The sequence below is a fragment of the Leucopleurus acutus genome (genome assembly GCF_964270905.1).
Source record: "Leucopleurus acutus genome assembly, chromosome: 6".
Lineage (NCBI taxonomy): Eukaryota > Metazoa > Chordata > Mammalia > Artiodactyla > Delphinidae > Leucopleurus > Leucopleurus acutus.
In genome coordinates, this window is record NC_139149.1 from 4,034,432 (window position 1) to 4,056,133 (window position 21,702).

Genomic DNA, 21,702 nt, shown 5'->3' on the forward strand with positions numbered 1-21,702 from the left:
CGCCTCTCGGCGTCTTCGGTTGGCCTTGACCGCAAGGGGGTGAGCTCAAGGAGGAAGAGGAGCCGGATTGAAGGAAACTTGGAGAGTCGGCAGAAGGGGCGGGGATGTTCCTCTTCCCCATTGGCTGGGCCTGCGGAGACGCCTCGATGCGATTGGCTGGGCAGCGTGGGCCGTAGTCCCGCGTCGGCCCGCCCCGCCGGCCTCTGGAGGCGCCGGGATTGCAGGCCCCGGGATTGGGAGCGCCGGCGGAGCCCGTGGCTTTTGGGGTTGTGTCCGCACGCGCTGGAGCCAGGCAGCCGGGCCTCTGCCGTCCGGTCTTCGTCCTCGGGGGGCGGCGAGGGCGGCCGGCTGCTGGGGCGGTGCAGGCCGGGGCCGGGCCAAACCGGGGCACGGCGGGCGTTGGCGCAGCCGCCGGACCGGGGCCTGCACGGACCGCCCGCGGCGCGCGTCTCGGGCTGTCTTTTCATTTCCAGGTGATTATTGTTTTGGATTTTTCTGCAGACGTGAATTTTGGTTAATTTATTTCACGCACCAGTTGTGGCCTGAGGTAAAGCGGAGGATGCGTTCTGGTGTTATTTGTCGTTGAGATGTGGGCTTCTTGCAGTCTGTGTGTTTACCTTTTGGATTTAAGGGAAGGGGATGACATTGTGATTTGGTCTTGTAACCGTCCATTCTCAAGGTCTCGCCGACGTGGTACAGACCCGGGCGAATCCCGTGTGTGACTCTTACCTGGACTGGAAGTAGGCTTTTTCCTTTCTCGCCCCATCTTTCTCTTTCCCTCTCTCCTCCTCTCACTCCCCTCCTCCAGAGCTTCTCCTCTCCCTCCTTCCTGTTCTCTCTTTTTGCCGCATTAAATCTTGCGGTAGGGTCTTTGTAAAATTCTGAAAAGGTTTAGGTCTTCAGCGTTTCTGTTTTACTTGCAGGTTTGACGACTGGGAGGAAATCGGGGGAAAGATGCCTTCTGATTCTTTCTGTTTGGCTGCTCAGGCTCGACTTGACTCCAAATGGTTGAAAACAGATATACAGGTGGGGTTTTGACATTCCTTTTTCCTGGTGTTTTCCTTGCCTACATAGTTAAACTTCTGGTGAACCCTTTCTTTAGGATATGTAAGGGCATGCAGATCAGATCTTGCCATATTAGAGAAGCAGGTTTGTTTTCTATAACTTTAAATGTACCTTTTATTGTGTCAGTTTTTATTGCTCTATTTATAGTGTGTGGCTACATTTTAATTACAGTTATTTATAAGTGCAAGAAACGAGATATTATGCAAAAATTTTTTGTTATTATTTTTTAAGAGGTCTGTATCATTCTTAGCCATATCTTGGTGACTGTTTGTTTAGTGATACTTTTTGAGATGTTCAGTTAATTATGTGGGGGAGAAGTGACATACAGTCATTTATTATGTCCTGCAGAAACTCATTTTTATGGGATTCTGTGTTTGTGTTTCTGGAGAGACAAGGGTTCAGTTGAGCTGTTTGTTTTGTATTCTCATTGGTCTTATTAAGAGGAGTGCTTGGATTTTCATATCAAGAACATGTGGAAACAAAATGTTAGCCTTAGACTCTCTAATAATTTGTTTTAAGGTAATTGCATGCTTGTCCAGAAATTGTCAAATAAATAATGATGATGTTTCTGTAGTGTTTTCTTTATCCCAAGTTAGTTTTGTTTGCAAATGGAAAAACTGTGTTTGTAACTCCCTGTTGCCCTCAGAAAGAAATGGATGAAATATTTTGTTGTGTATATGTGTTTTTTCCCTCTTCCCTGAGGTTAACCGTTTTAAGTATTTCTCAAGTAATCTTAACCTTGTTTAAATACAGTCTTACCTACTGCATGACGCAAGTCATGTATTCTGTAAGCAGTTGATCTTAGATATTTGTAGTGAAGCGTTATTGCCCTTCTTACATTTTTTTTTTTACGTGTGGAGTCCCAGTTGGTTTCAGAGCCAAGTGTTAAGAACTATGTTGTGGGTGATGGGATGGTTAACCCAAGAAGAATTGGGTTAAGAATTGGCAAAGTAGTGACTCTCTATTTTTTTAATTTAAACATTACCTTTTCTTTAGCAATTACTTTCTGTTTTCCTTTGACTTTTTTTTTTTAAGCAGGGGTGGGGGAAGTGAGAGATGAATAATTTCTTATTTACAAAATCTTGAGATTCAGGCAAACTGATTTTAAGAATTGTTTTTATTTTTTTATTTAAAAAAATTTAAAAGAAAATTTATTTATTTTATTTATTTTGGCTGTGCTGGGTCTTAGTTGCCGCACTCGGGATCTTTAGTTGAGACATGTGGACTTCTTAGTTGCGGCATGCATGTGGGATCTAGTTCCTTGACCAGGGATTGAACCCCGGCCCCCTGCATTGGGAGCGCAGTCTTACCCACAGGACCACCAGGGAAGTCCCAAGAATTGTTTTTATATTAGTGTTTATATATTTTACAAAACTTTTTGAAGTAAAGAACTTTACCTAATGAAGTTTTTTTTCCCTTAGTAATTATAATTGGATAATTGCTAAATATGAGTTTTAGCATCTTGATCTAAAACCGGTTTAATGCTGAGTTGAGTGCCTACAATGAGTCAGGCAGATACACATAAAAAGAAACACCACTCATGCCTTAGAGTGATTACCATTTTACCTTTGGTTTATTTAGTGTAATATACAGTGCTTGGCCCTTCTTTAGACATTTGAGTACTATTCAGAAGTCTTCCGAACTCCTAGGAATAAGTGAAGAGACCTAGGTCCTAGGAATAAGTGAAGAGACCTAGGTTTTGGATAGAGGAAAAATGTAGTATGGGTGTTGAAGCTGTGAGATAAATGAAAATAGTGTGAAAAAGTGATTGGTGACCTTGGTTTTATACAATTTCTCCAGCATTGCTTATTAAATGTGAGGAATGAATGTTGTTGTTTTACCCTAAGGAATAACTTAGACATGGTTTACTCTTTGGAATCTTTCCTGAAAACATATATTGTGGATGCCAGCCTTATGCTGATGGGTTTTACACTTACCTTGTTGGGGATGTCTCTCCCACCTGGAGTGGGAAGGGTCCCCTTCCTTAAGTAGGCTTTTGTATTGGGAGCAGGATTGACACCTGGGTAATGAATAATATGTGGGGTAAAAGCATGTTTCTTAGCTGTAAGAGTTAGCTAATCTATTTTTCTATGGCTGTTTTTATTTGAAATGCCTGTGAAGTTTTCAGTGACTTTAGAAAGGAAAAATTTTTGGAGACTGTGAAAAGTTTTAATATGTCTATTATAGAGAATATAGACACTAATCCTAGACTTTCTTGATCAGAGACATTTAGATCCCTCAGGCCTAGGACTTTGTAACCAGCTGCCTCTAATGGAGTACCCATTGTATGGCAGACATATATCTGGTTTTTACATATATAATGCCTTTTACTTCTTCAGTACTCTTTTCTGGTTGTTGTGTGGAGTTCCTTGAATCGCCATCTTCCTTCACAACTCTCTTGAGGAGGCAACAAATACAGAGCTAAGAAGTGTTAGCTACATAATCACTACCATTACCATGTTTATATTTACAGTAAAAGTCCTTCTGTCTAATGTGATTGGTAGTTTTTTTGGTGAACCAAAAAGTCAGTTAAGCAAAAGAACTATAAAAATAGTACATAATACCTTAAAAACTTTTTATTCTTAAAATATATATGCATATTTATTTCCTAGTCTTGTTTTTTTTTTTTTCTTCTTTTTGGCTGTGCCATATGGCATGTGGGATCTTAGTTCCCTGACCAGGGATCGAACCCGTGCCCCCCGCAGTGGAAGAGCAGAGTCTTAACCACTGGACCACCAGGGAAGTCCCTTGCTAGTCTTGATGTAAGGTTAAGGGTGTGTCTTTGAGCCGGGGTCCACGAATGGCTCGTGTTATCCTGTTCGTTCTTGAATAAGCTGTACACAGATCAGTCTCCTATTTTTGGGTTTCTATTTTTGGGTTCTTTGAAGTGGAACATGAAATTAGGTATGTATGAAGCAATTTTTAAAACTTTTTATTTTGAAATAATAATAGACCCACAGGAAGTTGCAAAGAAAGTAGAGAGGTCACGGTATACTCTTCTTCCAGACTCCCCCAGTGGTACAATCTTAGGTAACTATAGTATAATATTAAAACCAGCAAATTGACATTGGTACAATGTGAGCATAGTTCTATGCCATTTTATCATATGTGATTATTCATGTAACCACCACCACAATTAAGATCCAGAAGTGTTCCATCACCACAGAGATCTCCCTCCTGCTGTCCCTCTATAGTCACACTCAACTTCCTCTACCATCTTTGACCCCTGGCAATCACTAATCTGTTCTCCATCTGTATAATTTTGTCATTTCGAGAATGTCGTATGTTGTGTGACCTTTTGAAACTGGCTTTCTTCACTCGGTATAATGCCTTTGAGGCCCATCAAAGTTGTTGACTGTATCAATAATACAACTCAGATTGAATTTTTCTTTTCTTCTAGTCATCAATTTAAAATGATTCAGCATGAAAGTTAGCTTTTAAACTTAAAGTTATTAAATGTATATATTGTCACTTTATGCTTAGAAATATCAGTAGATTAAAAAATGTAAACATGAACATCTTGGTAAATTAAAATCTCAGGTTTTCCAGTTGACAGATAGAAGTAAAAGGATGTTGTACACACAGGTAACTTAATTGATTTTCATAATGACTTCTTGTGATTTCTTTCGTGTCTGTGAATAGGTAGTATTGCTCAATTTTTTATTCATGATTTTGGTTGTTTGTATCTTTTCTGTACTTTGGACCTGTCTTGTCAGGGGTTTATATATTTTGTTAGTCTTTTTTTAAAGAACTGACTTTTAGCTTTGGTTCTTGGAAAAGACTAATAATAGTTATAAAGGAAAGAAAATGAGTTTATCATCAGACTTGACAACAAGGCCTTATGCAGAAGAAAGCTGAGTAACATATTCATGGCACCCAAGAAAAGAAAATGTGAGCCAAGGATTTTATGTTCTAGCAGAACTGACTTTTCAGGTAAAAAGGACACAAGTTTATCAATGAGCAGGAACTCAGAAAATATTGTTTCCAAGAGCCCTTCCTGAGGAATTGAGTAGAGAAAGATCTTTAGATGACTGAATGACTGTACATGGACATGAAGACTGGTGGTGGGCATTAAACCTATAGTTATGGGTAGAACCCAGAGTGAGTTTTAAAAGGGAGAGAGCATAGCTGTTACAACAGCTGTATGCTTAGACATGTTGGATTATAGTAGAACTGTTCTGCAGTGTCTAATTTAGTAATCCTGTGTGTTGAAGTTTTCACTTTAGGTCTTGTATTTTCATCTTTAGAGATTCCATTCCATTCCTTTTTATATCTTCCATTTCACTTGTCATGATGTTCATATCTTCCTCTCTGTGAGTACATGGAACATATCTATAATAGAGCTTTTAACATTCTTGTCTGCTAATTCCATCATGTCTGTAATTTCTGCATTTATTTCGATTGACTGAATCTATCATTTCTGTTGATTTATTGCTCTGGTTATGGGACATGTTTGCATGCCTGGTAATTTTTTATTAAATGTTGGACATTATAAATAAGTATTATGTTATTCTGTGTTAGATTTTGTTTTATTCTTTTACAGAGCATTAGTTTTGTCTGGCATGCATGTAAGTTACTTGGGATCAATTTGGCCTTTCAAAGGTTGATCCTAAGGTTTGTTTGGGCTGATCTAGCACAGCCTTTAATCTTGGGCTAATTTATCTGCCTTATTAAGGCAATGTCCTTCTCAGGACTCTAATGCTTGGTGTGTTGGGAGGTCTTTCTGTTCTGGTTGGTGGAAACACAAGATTTCCCAGACTGTGAATCATGGGGGTTCTGCCTACTCCTTTTTAGTGCTTCTTTCCCCAGCCTTGGGAGTGTTCTCAACTCATACCCAGATCAGTTCTCAGCCAGAATCTCAAGGGGTCCCCTCTTCCCATCTCCAGAGATCAGCCTCTCTGCAGCCAACTTCCTCTCCTGTATTCTTGTCATTTTGACCTACTTATAGCTGGTCTGTCTCCTCCATTCAGCAAGACCTCTGGGCTCTATTTGGGTTCCCCTTTCCTGTGTTGCAGCCTGGAAGCTGCTTCTAGGCATTAAGTTTGGGAAGTTATAGCCCTTACTTCATTTGTTGCCCTTCTCAGGGATCACAGTTCTGGGCTGTCTGTTGTCCAGTGTTGGAAAACAGCTGTTTGACATATTCTGTCTGGTTTTCTACCAGACAGGTAATTCCTAAAGAAGTTAATTCTTCACAGGTGGAAGCACAGGCCTTCCCAATCTGCTTTTAATCTCATTTATTGACTTCTTAATTTTAGATATTGTTTGTTTTGGTTTTAGAATTTCCACATTTTTGTTTGAATGCATTTTATTGAGGTATAATTATATTTAGTAAAATGCATCTATTTTAAATGTTTAGTTTGAAGTGTTTTGGCAGTTTGCTTAACTGCCACATTAGGTACTTTTCTATAGTTTCCAGTTCTCTGCTGAAATTGTTCATGTGATCTTTTAATTGCTTGAACACGTTAAACTTTGTGCAGCCTCTTTAGATTCCTCGACTGCATCTCCCTTTCCCTCTGGGTTAATACCCCAGCGTGCCTGTGGGCCGCCCTTCCACTCTTCGTCTTAGATGTAACGTCACACAGCAGGGTGTAGGTTAGGGCTTCCCAGCTGCCTACCATGGAGTTGCAGGTGACATCGTCTGGAAGGTGGGGGAGAGCAGGAGCTTACTTTCCACAGGGCGAACATTCACCGCTTGGTAAGGAGAGATACGGGAACTGGGTATTTTAATTCCCACCCCCCACCCCCTTTTTTTTCCCTCCTTGGACGGGTCTGTGGTTTCTTCTCGGAGACCTTGGCGAAGAGCCCCACATGCCTGGAGAGTATGCCTGCCGCACACCATGGAGTGGGGACCGGTGCAGTAAAACGGGAGTCTGCAGACTTTTCCTGTAAAGGGCCAGATCATAAATATTTCTGTGGGCCATGTGTCCTCTGTAACAGCTGCTCACCTCTGCTGTTGTCATGCGAAAGCAGCTACGGCCGGTACATAAAACAAGTACATGTTGGTAGGCTCCAGAAACTTTATGGATACTGAAGTTTGAAGGTCATAATTTTCATGTGTCATGAAATATTTTCCTTGGTTATTTTTCGATCATTGAAAAATGTAAAAGCCACTCTTAGCTTGAGGGCCATCTAAAATCAGGTCGTGGGCCACGTTTGGCCCCTGGTGGGCCTTAATTTGCTGACCCCTGTAGTAACTTGCTGCATCATTTGCTTCCTATGCTTCCTTGTCTTGCCTCCCCCTCTGCCCTTCCCCTCACTGCCCTGGGCTGGCATCTGCCAGGGAAAGTGTCAGCACTTTAATCTGTTACTTGGGCTTTCCTTTTTAGGGCAAAGTCTGTATCTGTATGTCTCTTTTCTGGATACACTCTTGATTTGCTTATGCTGTCTTCCATTTTCTTCATTTTTCAGTCATGTGGCCTTATCTTACCCATTTTTATTTTTGTTTGAGTTCTAGGTATTGTACATGAAAAATCGTTGTGATCACTCCTACCGGCCTGCTTGTACCTCACCTGTACTTCTGTGTGTGTGTGTGTGTCCCTTCGGAGTTCTGCTCAAAGCGTGGCATGTTTCCCTCTTCCTCACAGGCCTCTTTCCTGTGAGGACCATGGCTCTAGCCTCTCAGCAGCCCCACTGAGCTGTGCTTGGTCTCAGCCCTGCTTGCAGAATTGGCAGGTGCCTCTAGGGAAGCAGCCTTCGGCTCCCTGGGCTGTCCTCCTCTCCTTGCTGCCTGGATGTCTTCAAACAGATGTACTTTATGTTTCTTTCTGACCTTTCCAGTTCTAGAAACCTGTTCTTAAAATTTTTTGGAATTGGTATATTGTCCTGTGTTCAGTAGGTGTTTAGAAAGTATTTTTCTGCAAGGCTAAGAATAAAAACCAGATATCTTTACTTTAGTCATCTGCAAATATTTGAACAGATCACATTTCAGGCATATTTTAAAAATAGAAGAAATAAACATTTTCTAACTATAAGTTAATCAAAATGCCATTTATTTCATTTGGCATATTCTATTTCGGATTATATTGTGTAATTATACAGTTCTGAAGTAGTGATTTTAATAGATACCTTCAGGGTCCTCATGCCCAATTCTATTTGGTTTTCAAGTATTGGTAGCACCTGTGATGGCTCCCCCAGGCCTCCTTACTGCATGTGTTGGTGCATGTGGTGTTGGTGAGAAGAGAACAAGCTTGAGAGTTAGGCCTCTTCCCAAAAACTCTGACAGCCTCGGTGTTGTGTGATCTTGGTCAGGTAATTGAACTCCTAAGTTTTAGTTCCTGACCCTCAAAACTGGGCCTATTACTACCCCCCTTGCTGGCTTCTTTTCAGGATGAAAATGCCTTTACCTGCTGTGTCATTTTAGAGGTGTGAGGTAAGAATGTAAGAGCACATGGAAAAGGGTCCTAAGACTGAATAATGCTAATCAGAGGCATCTGGATTCTACGTGAAAAAAGTTAAAATTTAAGATCTGTGTTGTCACCCATTGGGAACATTTATGTAAATTACCTACTAATAAAGACAAACTATTTATAGACTGTTGTACAAATACTCTTAAACTGCCAAATTGAAGTGACTTTCACTACTTGTGCAGGTTATTCTTCCAGTACCATGATTATTTCCCAGTTTTCCTGGCCTCTTTCTCCTTGGGATCCTGTGCTTCCCTCCCAGTGCCTTGGAATGCTCTCCCAGGGGCTTCATCTCTGCCTTCTGCAGTCTAGCTCTTTCAAGCCCTGCTCCATGGAAGCTTGCTCTGTTGCCTTAGCAGTGTTCCTCCTTCCTCAAATCCTTTCAGATGCCCGAACCATTGTAGTTTGGTGGTTACTCGAGTTCACGTCCGCAGTTCTTAAGAGGCTTCTACAGCGAGTATCCCTCCAGACACCCAGTGTCTACCTTCTACACAGCTGCCCTACTCTCATCCTTCCCAGCATGACCCGAGTGATGAAAGAATGGGCGGTAGTGATAGTTCTTGTTTCCATGTAAACTGGGCTTCTTCCTTGGCTTATTCTTTAATAAATGTTTCGTCCCCAGCCACCCAGGGGTAATCCTAGTGGGCAGTCGGGGCTGGTCCACCCTCCTTCCTTCCGCGTTAGCATCTTCTGCAGGTCTATTGCCCATGCTGTTGACTCCCAGATTTGAACCTCTAGCCCTGAACACTCTGCTAAGATCTGGATTTGTATTTGCAGTGTGTGTGTAATGTGTCTGTGTGTGTGTATGTGTGTACATGTATGCACGTGCATGGGGAGAGTATCTCCATGTTTATGTTCAGTAGTTGGTGCAAATCTCAGTGGTTAAAACTGAGCTAATTCCCTCTCATCCTGAGTCTGTTCCCTACCTGGTTTTTCACGTTTCACATCTGCTCTGTCCCATTTGGTCTGAAATGTCTTACATACTCTTCTCTTCCATGTCTTGGCTTACGCTCTCATCCTGTTTGGGGGAGCTCTTAGCAGAGGCCTCCTAAGTTATTTCCTTTGTTTCTGGTTTCTTCCTCTGTCCTCTCCACTGCCCTGACACTGAGTTATGGCTGGAGGTGTGATCATTTATTCCCTGGCCCCTAGAGGTGGCGTGTAACTGCTGGAGCACAGCACGTGTGGGGCTGTATTTATTCTGGCCACTGTTTGCCTACATGGCTTTGTGGGCCAGGACTGAGTCCAGCGGCAGCTCTTAGCTGCCCACCTCTTACGCAGACCAGCAGATGAGCCAGGCCTTTCCATTCCCGCGTTAAAACCTCAGGGGCCCTGAACGTTTATGGCTCACTTTTTAGAAAGGATTTACTTCTCCCTCTGCCAGTTAATACTTTTGCCAGCAGTCATGTTTTGGTCTCAAGTATGTTTATGGCAGTTATCTTGTTAGTGATGTGGACAGATAAAATATGAGTGCTGAGAGCAAGTTGTTGCTTCTGTGAAAACTAAGTTAGATGCGAAATTGGTTTTCTGTTGCTATGTAACAAGTCACTGACCAGAAATTCAGCAGCTTAAAACAACTCCGTTTACTCTCTCCCCCTTTCTGTGTGGGTCAGGTGTCTGGCCATGGCTTAGCTGGGTCTTCTGCTTCGGGATTCACAGGCTGCAGTCAGGGTGCTAACCAGTCTGCTTTCTCATCTGGAGTCTCATTGGGGTCCTTGTCGGCAGAATTCAGTTTGTTGGGTGTTGGGTGGGGCTGAGCTGTGGGCTCCTAGGATATGCCCCCTCCATTGGCAGCTCATGGCAGTGGCTGGGAGAGTGTCTCTTCTGGATGGCCCCATCCTCTTAAGGGCTTTTACCTGACAGGGCCCTAGGGTAATCGTCCTTTTGGTTGACTAGAAATCAACTAATGTGAGACCTTAATTATATATGAGAAATTCCTTCACTTTTGCCACAGAAGGAAACAAAACCTAGTCACAGGTGGAAAGTCCCGTCCTATATTCACAGGTCCTGCCCACACTCAGAGAGAGGATTACACAGGGTGTGTGTGCCCCGGGGAGCAGGGATCTTGAGGGCATCTTAGATTTGCCTACTACACATCGTTTGGATAAAAGTGAGATGCTAAAAAAATTACTTGTACGGGTTAGGTAAGAGAGAACTGTAAAGGATTGCGGGAAAAGCCTTGCAAGTCTAAAGGAATTGTGTACTAAGATCGCTCAGAGTGCCCTTCAGTTCTTGCTCCCTTTAAAGAAACTGAGTCTGGAAATAGTGGATGCTTCATGAGAGTGGCGAATGTTGGATTGATGACAAGGGACAAGCTGGTGGACTTGTGAACAAAGAAAAGGCCCTGACCTTCCATTAAAAGATGGGCAAACAGATGTGTCTGTTTTAGTGTAAAGTGTCTTGTCTGTCTGAGAAGAGGGTTTCTGTTGTACCTGCCGTTTTCAGAATGGATGCCTTCTTTGGGTGTTTACCATGCCCACGCCCTTCAGTGACCGCTTTCTCTGGGAAACCTTTTCTGACTTCCAAATACTGACAACCAAGAGCATTTTTGTGGGCGTTTTTGTTTTGTCTTTGAATATCACTATGGACTCGTGTTTTTGTTTTTGTTTTTTTTTGCGGGTTCGCGGGCCTCTCCCTGCTGTGGCCTCTCCCGTTGCGGAGCACAGGGTCCGGACGCGCAGGCTCAGCGGCCATGGCTCACGGGCCCAGCAGCTCCGTGGCATGTGGGATCTTCCTGGACTGGGGCACAAACCTGTGTCCCCTGCATCGTCAGGAGGACTCTCAACCACTGCGCCACCAGGGAAGCCCCGTTATGTATTTTGATGTTCAAAATTATTCTAAATTTGGCCAGTGAGGGAGTCCTCATCAGGCTTTGAGCAGCTTTTTTGGTGCAAACTTAAGATATTCCAGGCTCACCTTTCTTTCCTGGTCCTTGACTCAGCCTTTTTTTCCCTAGAGCCCAGGTTTCATTTAGTAGGAAGTGGTTCTTGGAAACCAGTATCTGGGTGCTGGGTGTACTCACTGCTCTCAGAGTGCCATTGATTTTAGGTCTTTTCCAAAGACAGTGCAAGCAGATATATTCAAATATAAATTCATGCTGAGATTTCCAATTCAAATTGTTCTTAAAAACTTCCTTGATTTTATCTTTTATACTTAAATCTAGTAACATTAACATACTTTATCATAAACATACATTTTATTATATTAACATTGCTTTATCCTATAATATATACATGAAATAGTTGAAAAATGTTAATGTCAATATTATAGTTGTGAATAAGACCAATTAGTAAAGTTTAAGGTTTTTTTTTCCCCTTGAAGTATATCCAGCTAAAGATGTATAGTTGAAAAGGGTCTTGACATACAGTTGACCCTGAACAATGCAGGTTTGAACTACGTGGGTCCACTTGTACTTGGATATTTTTCAGTAGTAAATACTGAAGTAGTACACAGTCTATGCTTGGTTGAGTCTGTGGATGTGGAGGAACCGTGCATATGGAGGGCTGGCTATAAAAGTTATATTTGGATTAACCCCTGAGTTGTTCAAGGGTCAAGTGTACTTTTCTTTTTGATAAACAGGTTAATTTGCCTGTTACCAGTTATAGGCTTTGCTTTTTATGATTGAATTGTACTTTTTGAAAATGGAAATCATTTATATGTTTTAGAAGTAAATGTAAGGTATACTCAAAATCTTGCCTTCATTCACCTCTGCTGCTTTTTACCCACGTTCCCCTTCCCATCTCCCGATAAGTGATCATGTAATTTGTGTCTGGTTTATCTTTCCAGAGCACCTGCCCACATGTGTCTTTTTCCTTGTATCTTAGGCAAAATGTAGCACAGTATATAAGCTATTATGCACAGTACCTTTTTCACTTAACTGTATTTCTTGGGAAAATTTTCATTAAATGTTGAACGAATGAGATTTTTTTTTCATATTATTCTTTAAGAATTGCATTGTGAGTGTGATTACTCTGTAAGTTTATTTTATTTATCATTGCCAGCTTGCATTCACACGAGATGGGCTCTGTGGTCTGTGGAATGAAATGGTTAAAGATGGAGAAATTGTATATACTGGGGCAGAGTTAACACAGAATGGAGAACTTCCTTCTAGAAAAGGTAAGGGCCTTTAGTATTTTTCATTTTGTGAAGACCTTTATAAATTGCATTTTATAGAAATTTTGGAATGTGCTATAGGAACAGAAGTGTGCTTGAGTGTAACTGAAGTTTTGTTTTCACTTTGGAGATGTCTAAATGATAGTTAATATTAGGAGCTTCCTGGATTTCATTGTTCTGTGTGAATTGAAGGCCTTTTCACGGCAAAACCACCTCGCTGTGGTGTCCTTCCTCTGATGTCTCATTTGTAGCTTATAGGAACTCCACTTAATGTTTCTTCGTTAAGTTTTGAAATATATATTGCTTTGGCTAACTATAAATTGTGGTTATTATAAGGTCGAGTGGAAATAATCAGTATTCCTGAAATTTTTCCTATATGACTCTCGAGTGGGAGTGTATAAAACACTTTTTGGAAGCCTTCGGCCTGTGGCCTGAACTTGGCTCCCCTTCTATTGTATCTTCTTGTCTATGCAGGGAAATATCAGTGAACACTCTTGTTAGGCCTGTAGTTATGAAAACGCAATGAAATTCTGTCACTCAGTTGTTCTTGACTTTGGCTGTGAATCAGAATCACTGTTTAGGCTTTAAAAAGAAATGAATGCGTGGACCCACCCCAAACCTGAAAAGCCTACAGATCTACACAGTGAGCAGCCGCATGCCTATCCCCCAGGCCCTACTAGTCCCTCCTCTGTCCATTGGTGCGCCTTACCTGGTGCCCTTGGGCACTTCATGTACGGTATTAACAGGGTCCATTTCAGTGTAACTTTTTGTCTTTAAGGTAAAACTTATGCATAATAAAATACATGTTCTAAGTTTACTCTTCCATAAGTTTTGACAGATGTAGTTGGTGTAACTTAGACCCCTCAACGTTATTCTCACTTCGAAGGTTCTCTCGTGCCTCTTCCCGGCTCACCCCTGCCCTCTCTGCTCACAGGCAACTACTGGTCTGATCTTTCTCTACCGTGGATTAGTTTTGCCTTTTCTAGACTTACATGTAAATAGAATCATGTAGTCCTCTGTGCTGTTTTGTGCATCTTTCACTCCGTAATGTTTTAGTAGTTCATTCTGTATATATATATTTTTTGAATATTTAAATTTTATTTATTTTTTTATACAGCAGGTTCTTATTAGTTATCTATTTTATACACATCAGTGTATACATGTCAATCTCAATCTCCCAATTCATCACCCACCACCACGCCCCCGCCGCTTTCCCTGCTTGGTGTCCATACGTTTGTTCTCTACATCTGGGTCTCTATTTCTGCCCTGCAAACTGGTTCACCTGTACCATTTTTCTAGATTCCACACATATGTGTTAATATACGAAATTTGTTTTTCTTTCTGATTTACTTCACTCTGTATGACAGTCTCTAGATCCATCCACGTCTCTACAAATGACCCAATTTCGTTCCTTTTTATGGCTGAGTAATATTCCATTGCATATATGTACCATATCTTCTTTATCCATTCGTCTGTCGATGGGCATTTAGGTTGCTTCCGTGATCTGGCTATTGTAAATAGTGCTGCAATGAACATTGGGGTGCATGTATCTTTTTGAATTATGGTTTTCCATTCTGTATATTTTTAGTTTTTGTGCCTCTTCGTCTCAGCTCTCCAGTATTTGTTAATGCATTGAAACTCATTCCCCAAAATGTTTTTTGTGAAACATTAGTTCTAAAAGATATTCTGAGAAAAGCTAATTACATGGATAAATTCAAAGTGTATTTCTTATTCATTACATTTGATGAATATTTTTTGTTCTTTGTTCTTTTAAAAATCATGTGGTTAGAAAGCAAAGTGTAATTGTTCTTTATGTAGGTCCCAACTGAATAGTTTTTTTTTTTTTTTTTTTTTTGTGGTACGCAGGCCTCTCACTGTTGTGGCCTCTCCCATTGCGGAGCACAGGCTCCGGACGCACAGGCTCAGCGGCCATGGCTCACAGGCCCAGCCGCTCCACGGCATGTGGGATCTTCCCGGACCGGGGCACGAACCCGTGTCCCCTGCATCGGCAGGCGGACTCTCAACCACTGCGCCACCAGGGAAGCCCTGAATAGTTTTTTTTGACATTCAGTAAAAGTTTATTTTTAATGTGGCATGATATTGCTTTTTATTACTAGAAAATACTTTTTTTCTCAGGCTTATACATGACAAATTTCATTTTTAAGACTGTGTACATTATATGTGGTTGTATTGTAGCTGATTGTGAGGAAAATACAGATTAGAGTAGAAGTTCCTCAAACACACAAGTTTTCTTTGTTCTGTTTTCCGCAGGGATCGGTCACTTTCTTCTGCACCCACCCATTCTAGGATGAGTTCTTACTGTTATCAAGCTGGATTTCTGCATGGTTAATTTCTGGGAAATCGTGGCTTCTAATAATTTGCGCTTCCATTGAGATAAACTTTGCTTTCTTTTGCAATCACATTTAGAACTTTCTGGTCCTACTGATGAGGAAAGAATGCTTCCTCCTACGTAGTAAGCTTTTGTGTTTCCTTTTGGGGGCCTACCCTGCAAAAGACAGGCTAGATTATAGTCATATACGTTTTTTTAAGTGAACATTTCTTTCAACCCTCTTTAGGGTTGTTTGTATTTATTTTGAGGAAGGTAGAGGAGGGAATAGGATATAAAGAAAGGAAAGTTAGGAGGCTACTAAAAGATATGCTAAGCTTATTTTTTTATTTTTGTCTAGGGCTGGCCTTTATGTGAAGAACTTAAGTATCATGAGCTGTTTCATTTATTATAAACCTTCTCAGTCTATGCAGATAGTAGAAATACACTAGCCATTATTTTGCTTAGCCAGGCCTCTTGAAAAAGTTTCACTGCTGCTTCTATTACATTACAAATGTAATTTATTGACATCAGGACTAATTTTTGTAGTTTTATGGAGCTTATTTTTGGCTTTTTCTGACTTCATATTGTCCTTAAGTGCATTAATTGTTTGGGGTTTTTTTTTTTTTTTTTCCTTTATCTAGTCAGTACTCTTTAGTTATGTATTCCATGAGATGAGTTTTTGATTTTTTTTTTTAAGAATACAACTTTCCTGCTAGTTTTATAGTTTTTCTGTGGAGGGTGTAAAACATTGAATGTGGCCTTTCTCCCCAAATAATTCATCATTATTTGGGCAGAAAAGGCATCTGTATAAGCAAGGTGTGTAACAGGATGATGAAGACCCCATGATGTTACCCACAGCCAGGGCTGGAGGAGTTCCGAGGTGGAGTGTTCCTGTGGTCTGTCAGGGGGCCCTGGCCTGGGCTCAAGGGCAGTGGCGTGTGGGGTCCCTGGGGAGAAGTGAGCACAGGCCTCCAGGTGGAGGACTGCAAAGAGCAGCAGCGTGCCGGGTAACGGGGAGCAGCGGGGGTGGGGTGGGCCAGCCTGGAGGGAAGTGGACTCCTTGGAGCGCCAGCTGCGTCTGAATCCAGGAGGGGCGCCTGCTGCTGCTCTGGACACACTCCCGGTTGGGCACGCTTACACACTACAGGTCAGAAGCCTAAGGGTTCTCAAACTCTGTAGTTCATCAGGATCTCCTGGAGGCTTGGTCAGACACCCATGCCTGGCCCACCCTTAGAGCTTTCCGTTACTTGGAGTTGGGATAGGGCCTGGGAATCTGCCTTTCTAATGTGTTTCCAAGTCCTGCTGATGATGCTTGCTTGTCAAAGAGTATGTTGTGTCTGTTTGTAGCTACAGTCTATTACATTGGGAGTTTCAGAGGCAGAAAGAGGAAAAGAGCTTCCTCATGTGCTCCTTAGAAAATAGAACATTAAAGAAAAGCAGGGCTTCCCTGGCGGCGCAGTGGTTGAGAGTCCGCCTGCTGATGCAGGGGACGCGGGTTCGTGCCCCGGTCCGGGAAGACCCCATGTGCTGCGGAGCGGTTGAGCCCGTGAGCCATGGCCACTGAGCCTGCGCATCCGGAGCCTGTGCTCCGCAGCGGGAGAGGCCACAACAGTGAGAGGCCCGCGTACTGAAAAAAAAAAAAAAAAAAGCAAATGACCACAGTTAGATTTCCCTCATAAATATATTCTGTCCTTCATAGTTAATTCTTAGCACTTTGAATCTTGAGTCCTTTATGGAAAACTTAACCCACTCCTGGGAGCCTGCCTGATGTCTATTGGAAGCAGTGATATCAGCTTCTGCTGGAGTCTGTTCCCTACAGGATTGGTGCTGTTGCTTTTGTTTGTTGAAGACCCAATTTCTGGCCTTTAGCTTTAGCTTTAGAAGGGAGCAGATGATAAAACTTGAGGCTCCAGTTGATTGATTAGACTTAGCAACGTTATCAAAATGGACAGGAGTAAAATCTTTTGCAGGGTGGGCTTCTTGGCTGTGGTGTGAGGATTTGGTCCTTGTCCATCCTGGGGTTAGAACACAGCAAAGGCAGCGAGGCATGGAAGCATGTCTAGAGCCTCCCACTATCCTGGGAATTGCAGTGTGTTTGTTTAAATAACATCCTGCCTGTATGAAGTTAATCAAGGGAATGCTAATTTTCTCTTTTTGATATGCTGGCTCTCCCATATTGTGGCTCTGAAGCACAGGGAAGCTCTAATGATAGCTGTGAGCCCATGAAGAAATACGGAGCATCCCTTCTCTGCTTATTTTTATGTCCAGCCTTCTTGCTGCATGTGGGTGTTAACATCATGAACTCCATGATGTGGGAGCCACTGTTTGTTATTCTGGTCATCTAGGAAGTGCCAGATACATCTGGTGTAAAAATACCTTGACAATTTTATAGTTCAGAGTTTAGAGTCTGCTCCTGGGAAGGTGGCATCAAACAGCTTTCAGAGGAAGCTGACCTGGGCTCAAGAGAGGATGGCTGTGCCCTAGTCCCAGAGAGAAAGCCCAGCCTGGTAGTAAAGAGCTCACACTTTTATTTATTGCTCAACTTTGTCAATTCTGACACATTTTTGCAGGTTTTGTTTAACTTAGGCAGATAAAGTTCCCTTTTCCTCAAATCTTCTGCAATTTACTTATCTGCTCACTTATCTCTTACCATCTTCTTTCACGTTTTGACATAATTGGACATTTTCCTTTAAGACAAAAATTACTGTCTTTCTTCCTTTTTTTTTGGCTGCACTGTGCTGTGCGGCATGTGAGATCTTAGTTCCCCCACCAGGGATTGAACCCGCGCCCCCTGCAGTGGAACCACAGAGCCCTAACCACTAGACTGTCGGGGAAGTTCCTATCTTTCTTCCATCTTTATTCCTTGATAGTAACGTTTATCATCTTGCTTATATATTTACATTTCTCTGCCACCATCCTTTCTGGTTTAATCTCAACCATCCATGTTAATTATGACTTTTATCTAAATTAAGTAGCCTCTAATTCGGATAGTCATTCCACACCACTTCTGTAATTCTCCAGCACCAGCTGGATAGCTAATAATTCAATCCAATTCTGACACTTAACTACTGGAGTTAGCTCAGGCCCCACAAATTAAGGGCTCAGTCCCGAAAGACTACCTCCACTTCAGATGCCAGCCTCAAATGGGATTCCCAGACTACTCCCACTTCTGCCTGGCTGACTACAAATTCGGAGGTTACCATGACCCTCTCAGTTTCAGTAATTCACTAGAACAACTCACAGAATGCAGGAAAACACTTCGTTGGTTTATTTTAAAGAATACAGCTCGGGAACAGCCAAATGGAAGAGATGCAGAACGCAAGGTTTGGGGGAAGGAGCTCAGAGCTTCCATATGCCTTCTCTGGGCCCTCCACCCTCCCAGCACACTTGTGTGTTCACCAACCTGGCATCTCCCCAAATTCTGTTGTTCAAGAGATTTTATAATTTAATCTCAGCCCCCCTCTCTTTGGAGGTCAGGGGATGGGCCTGATAGTTCTCACCCTCTAATCGCTGTTTGGTCCTTCTGGTATCCAGCCCACATCATGAAGCTGTCTACAGGCCCCACGCTGAGTCAGCTCATTAGCATAAGCTCAGGTACAGTGGAAAAGGGCTCCTTATGAGTATCAAAAGGCACTCCTATCCTCAGTAAATTCCAAGGGTTTTAGGAGCTCTGCGCCAGGAACCTAGAGCAAAGACCAAATATATATTTTTATTATACCACAGATAAAAAAAATGGGAAGTAGATGTTAGAGCATTTTAGCAGAGCTCTGGAGTCCACATTATAAGGGTCCCATTTTACATGTTTAATAAGCAAGAAGAATGTGCTCATTAAGAGGTGCAAAGGTGGTTTTGAATACTGCCATGCAGTAACAATAAGAGGCAAAGGCATGTGTGCATTTATTCGTTAACCTGTGCTTGGTGACTGATGATCTAGTTATTTTCTCTTAGCATTTGTACAGGGGTTCACAGATTAGCTATCGATTAAATCAATTTAGTATTGGGGCCAGTGTAAGTTAATGAAAGATTTGAACGTTGCTTTTAAGGTAATATACTACAGAACAATGTGATTTTTATTGATATAAAAAAGTTTGTCAGAATTTTATAATTCAATTAGAGTGAGTCTGTAATCTTATATTTTCACAGTCTTACACTTGGAAGTTATGTCAACTTTCTGATGAGTGAAACTCATGTAGACAGTTTAGAAAATTCAGATTAACTAGGTTCTCCTTGAGAAAACAAACCCAAGGCTTAGAAATCATGTATGCTGTGTTATATGCCACACTGCTAGCACATCGGGGAATGGACATAGAGCCTTTTTTTGTTTTTTTTTTTTTGTGGTACGCGGGCCTTTCACTGTTGTGGCCTCTCCCGTTGCGGAGCACAGGCTCCGGATGCGCAGGCTCAGCGGCCATGGCTCGTGGGCCCAGCCGCTCCGCGGCATGTGGGATCTTCCCCAACCGGGGCACGAACCCATGTCCCCTGTATCGGCAGGCGGACTCTCAACCACTGTGCCACCAGGGAAGCCCCATAGAGCCATTTTTAACCAGAGTTATCAAGTCAGTCTGATTTATCCAAGGATTCACCTGGAGTATGTGAATTTAAATTCTAAATGTAAAGGTGCCTATAAGTTAGCAGTTTCTGAGAGATGTGTTTTCCTTCCATAGTTATCGGGATGTAATTAACATAAGTTTAAGATGTGTAGTATGATGATTTGATATACATAGCAAATGAAATGATTACCACAATAAGGTTAGTTAACACGTCCATCCCTTCACATAATTACCATTTTTTGATGTGTGGTGAGAACATTTACAGTTACTCTCTTAGCAGCTTTCAAGTATACAGGACTCTGCGGTTAACTGTAGTCACCATGTTGTACATTATATCCCCATAACTTATTTTTCTTATAACTGGAAGTTTGTACTCTTTGACTGATGTCTCCGACCCGGGCAGCTCCTGGCAACCACCAGTCTACTCTCTATGTTGAAGCCTTTTTAGATTTTACATGTAAGTGGATCATATAGTCTGTCTGACTTAATTTCACTTAGTGTAATGTCCTAGTCAACCATGGTGTTCTAAATAGCAGGATTTTCTTCTTCTTTTAATGGCTGAATAGTATTCCATTGTGTGAGAGTGCCTGTATGTGTGTGTTTGTGTGTGTGTACATACACATTTTCTTTATCCATTCATCCGTTGATGGACAGTTAGGTTGTTTCCATGTCTTGGCTTTTGTGAATAATGATGCAGTGAATATGGGGATGCACATATCTTTTTGAGATAGTGATTTCATTTTCTTCGGATATTTACCCAGGAGTGGGAATCCTGGATCATATAGTAGTTCTATTTTTAATTTTTTTGAGGAGTGTCCATACTGTTTTGCATAATCGCTGTACCAATTTACACTCCCACCGACAGTGCACAAGGGTTCCATTTCTGAGATTTTTTTATTAATTTTTTTATTGATGCATAGTTGATTTACAGTGTTGTCTTAGTTTCTACTGTACAGCAAAGTGAGTCAGTTATATATATATCCACTCTTTTTTAGATTCTGTTCCTATATAGGTCATTACAGAGTACTGAATAGAGTTCCCTGTGCTTTACAGTATGTTCTTATTATCTATTTTATATATAGTCCATTTCTGAGAGATGTTTTTTTTTCCCCCTCAAAAGGCTGGCCACTCTTTGAAGTATCAGAAGTTTCTTTCTTTTCTGGGGATTCTTGATTTCCATTTTTTTAGATTATGTAAGTTTTTATTATTCTTTAATAAATAGGAGAAGAGGAGTACCACTAGATTTAATAGACTTCATAGTTAATAATTCCTTGCAGAGATAAGAAAATATACAAATACAATGAAGGGTACTGATATCAAGAATCTGCTGGCTCCATAGGGTTTTCTATTGAATGAGTCTGAATTTTGTGTGTGTGTGTGTTAATCAGCAGAGGGTGTCAAGATGGTGGGGAAGGGCACAAAATGTATAAGAACACTTCATGAATTTGTGTGTCAGCCTTATGCAGGGGCCGTACTAATCTTCCCTGTATTGTTACCATTTTAGTATATGTGCTGCCAAAGTGAGCACCTGAATTACTTTTAATCATCCAAAGTTCCACCACAGTTTTATCCAACCTCAGACAAATCTGGTCAGCATTTTAGTGTCTGGTCTTGCAGTTGGCTTGTGAGGTGATGAGGCACACAGACCCTGGGGCCAGCAGAGGGAGAGCTCTCCTTACTAGCCTAAGGCTCTGGGTGAGATATACGCTCTGAGCACTATCTGGGTGGCAAGAAATGCATTTCAGCAAGGCTAAGATGCCTCAGTAGTAAGACGTGGTATTATTTATCACCAGGAGAGAATGTGCTGCCCATGAATCTGATGCATATCAATTTGACATGCTGAAATTTGCAAAAGGTGCATCTCTGGATTGATGAAACACCTACTTCATAGGGTTATTGAGTTGATTAATGAGTTGATTATGACATGTGCAGAACAGTGCCTGGCTTCCAGTTTGTGCTATTTAAGGGTTTGTGATTCTCACGGTGGTTGTTCAAGTGTAGGCAGGAGTGTCAGTGTCCTGTCGCCATGAGTCCCCTTCACTGAACACAGTGCCTGGCACATAGGAGGTGCCAGTACCTAGGATAAAGGATGTCCCATGTTCCTGTGTTAAATCAGCTTGTGAAGGGACTTGCCTGCCTGAGAGACTGGAACTCCTGTTTTTGATTAAAGGAGTTGCAGCAGGAATGAATTCAAATCTTTTATATCACACATTTATTTTTAAATTCAGTGTTAGAACTTTTAAAC

General features: G+C 41.7%; 1 protein-coding gene across 4 annotated transcripts in view; it reads left to right on the top strand.

The window, feature by feature from the left end:
• The first annotated feature begins 249 nt into the window (after positions 1–249).
• Positions 250–21,702, top strand: part of HERC2 (HECT and RLD domain containing E3 ubiquitin protein ligase 2) — a 234,547-nt gene continuing 213,094 nt past the window's right edge. For all 4 annotated transcript variants that reach the window (XM_082840688.1, XM_082840690.1, XM_082840692.1 and 1 more), the window contains exons 1-3: positions 250–547; positions 924–1,026; positions 12,467–12,581. In XM_082840688.1, coding sequence (XP_082696814.1) covers positions 955–1,026; positions 12,467–12,581 — 187 coding nt within the window. In that variant the 5' untranslated portion in view covers positions 250–547; positions 924–954. The remainder of the gene's footprint in view (positions 548–923; positions 1,027–12,466; positions 12,582–21,702) is intronic.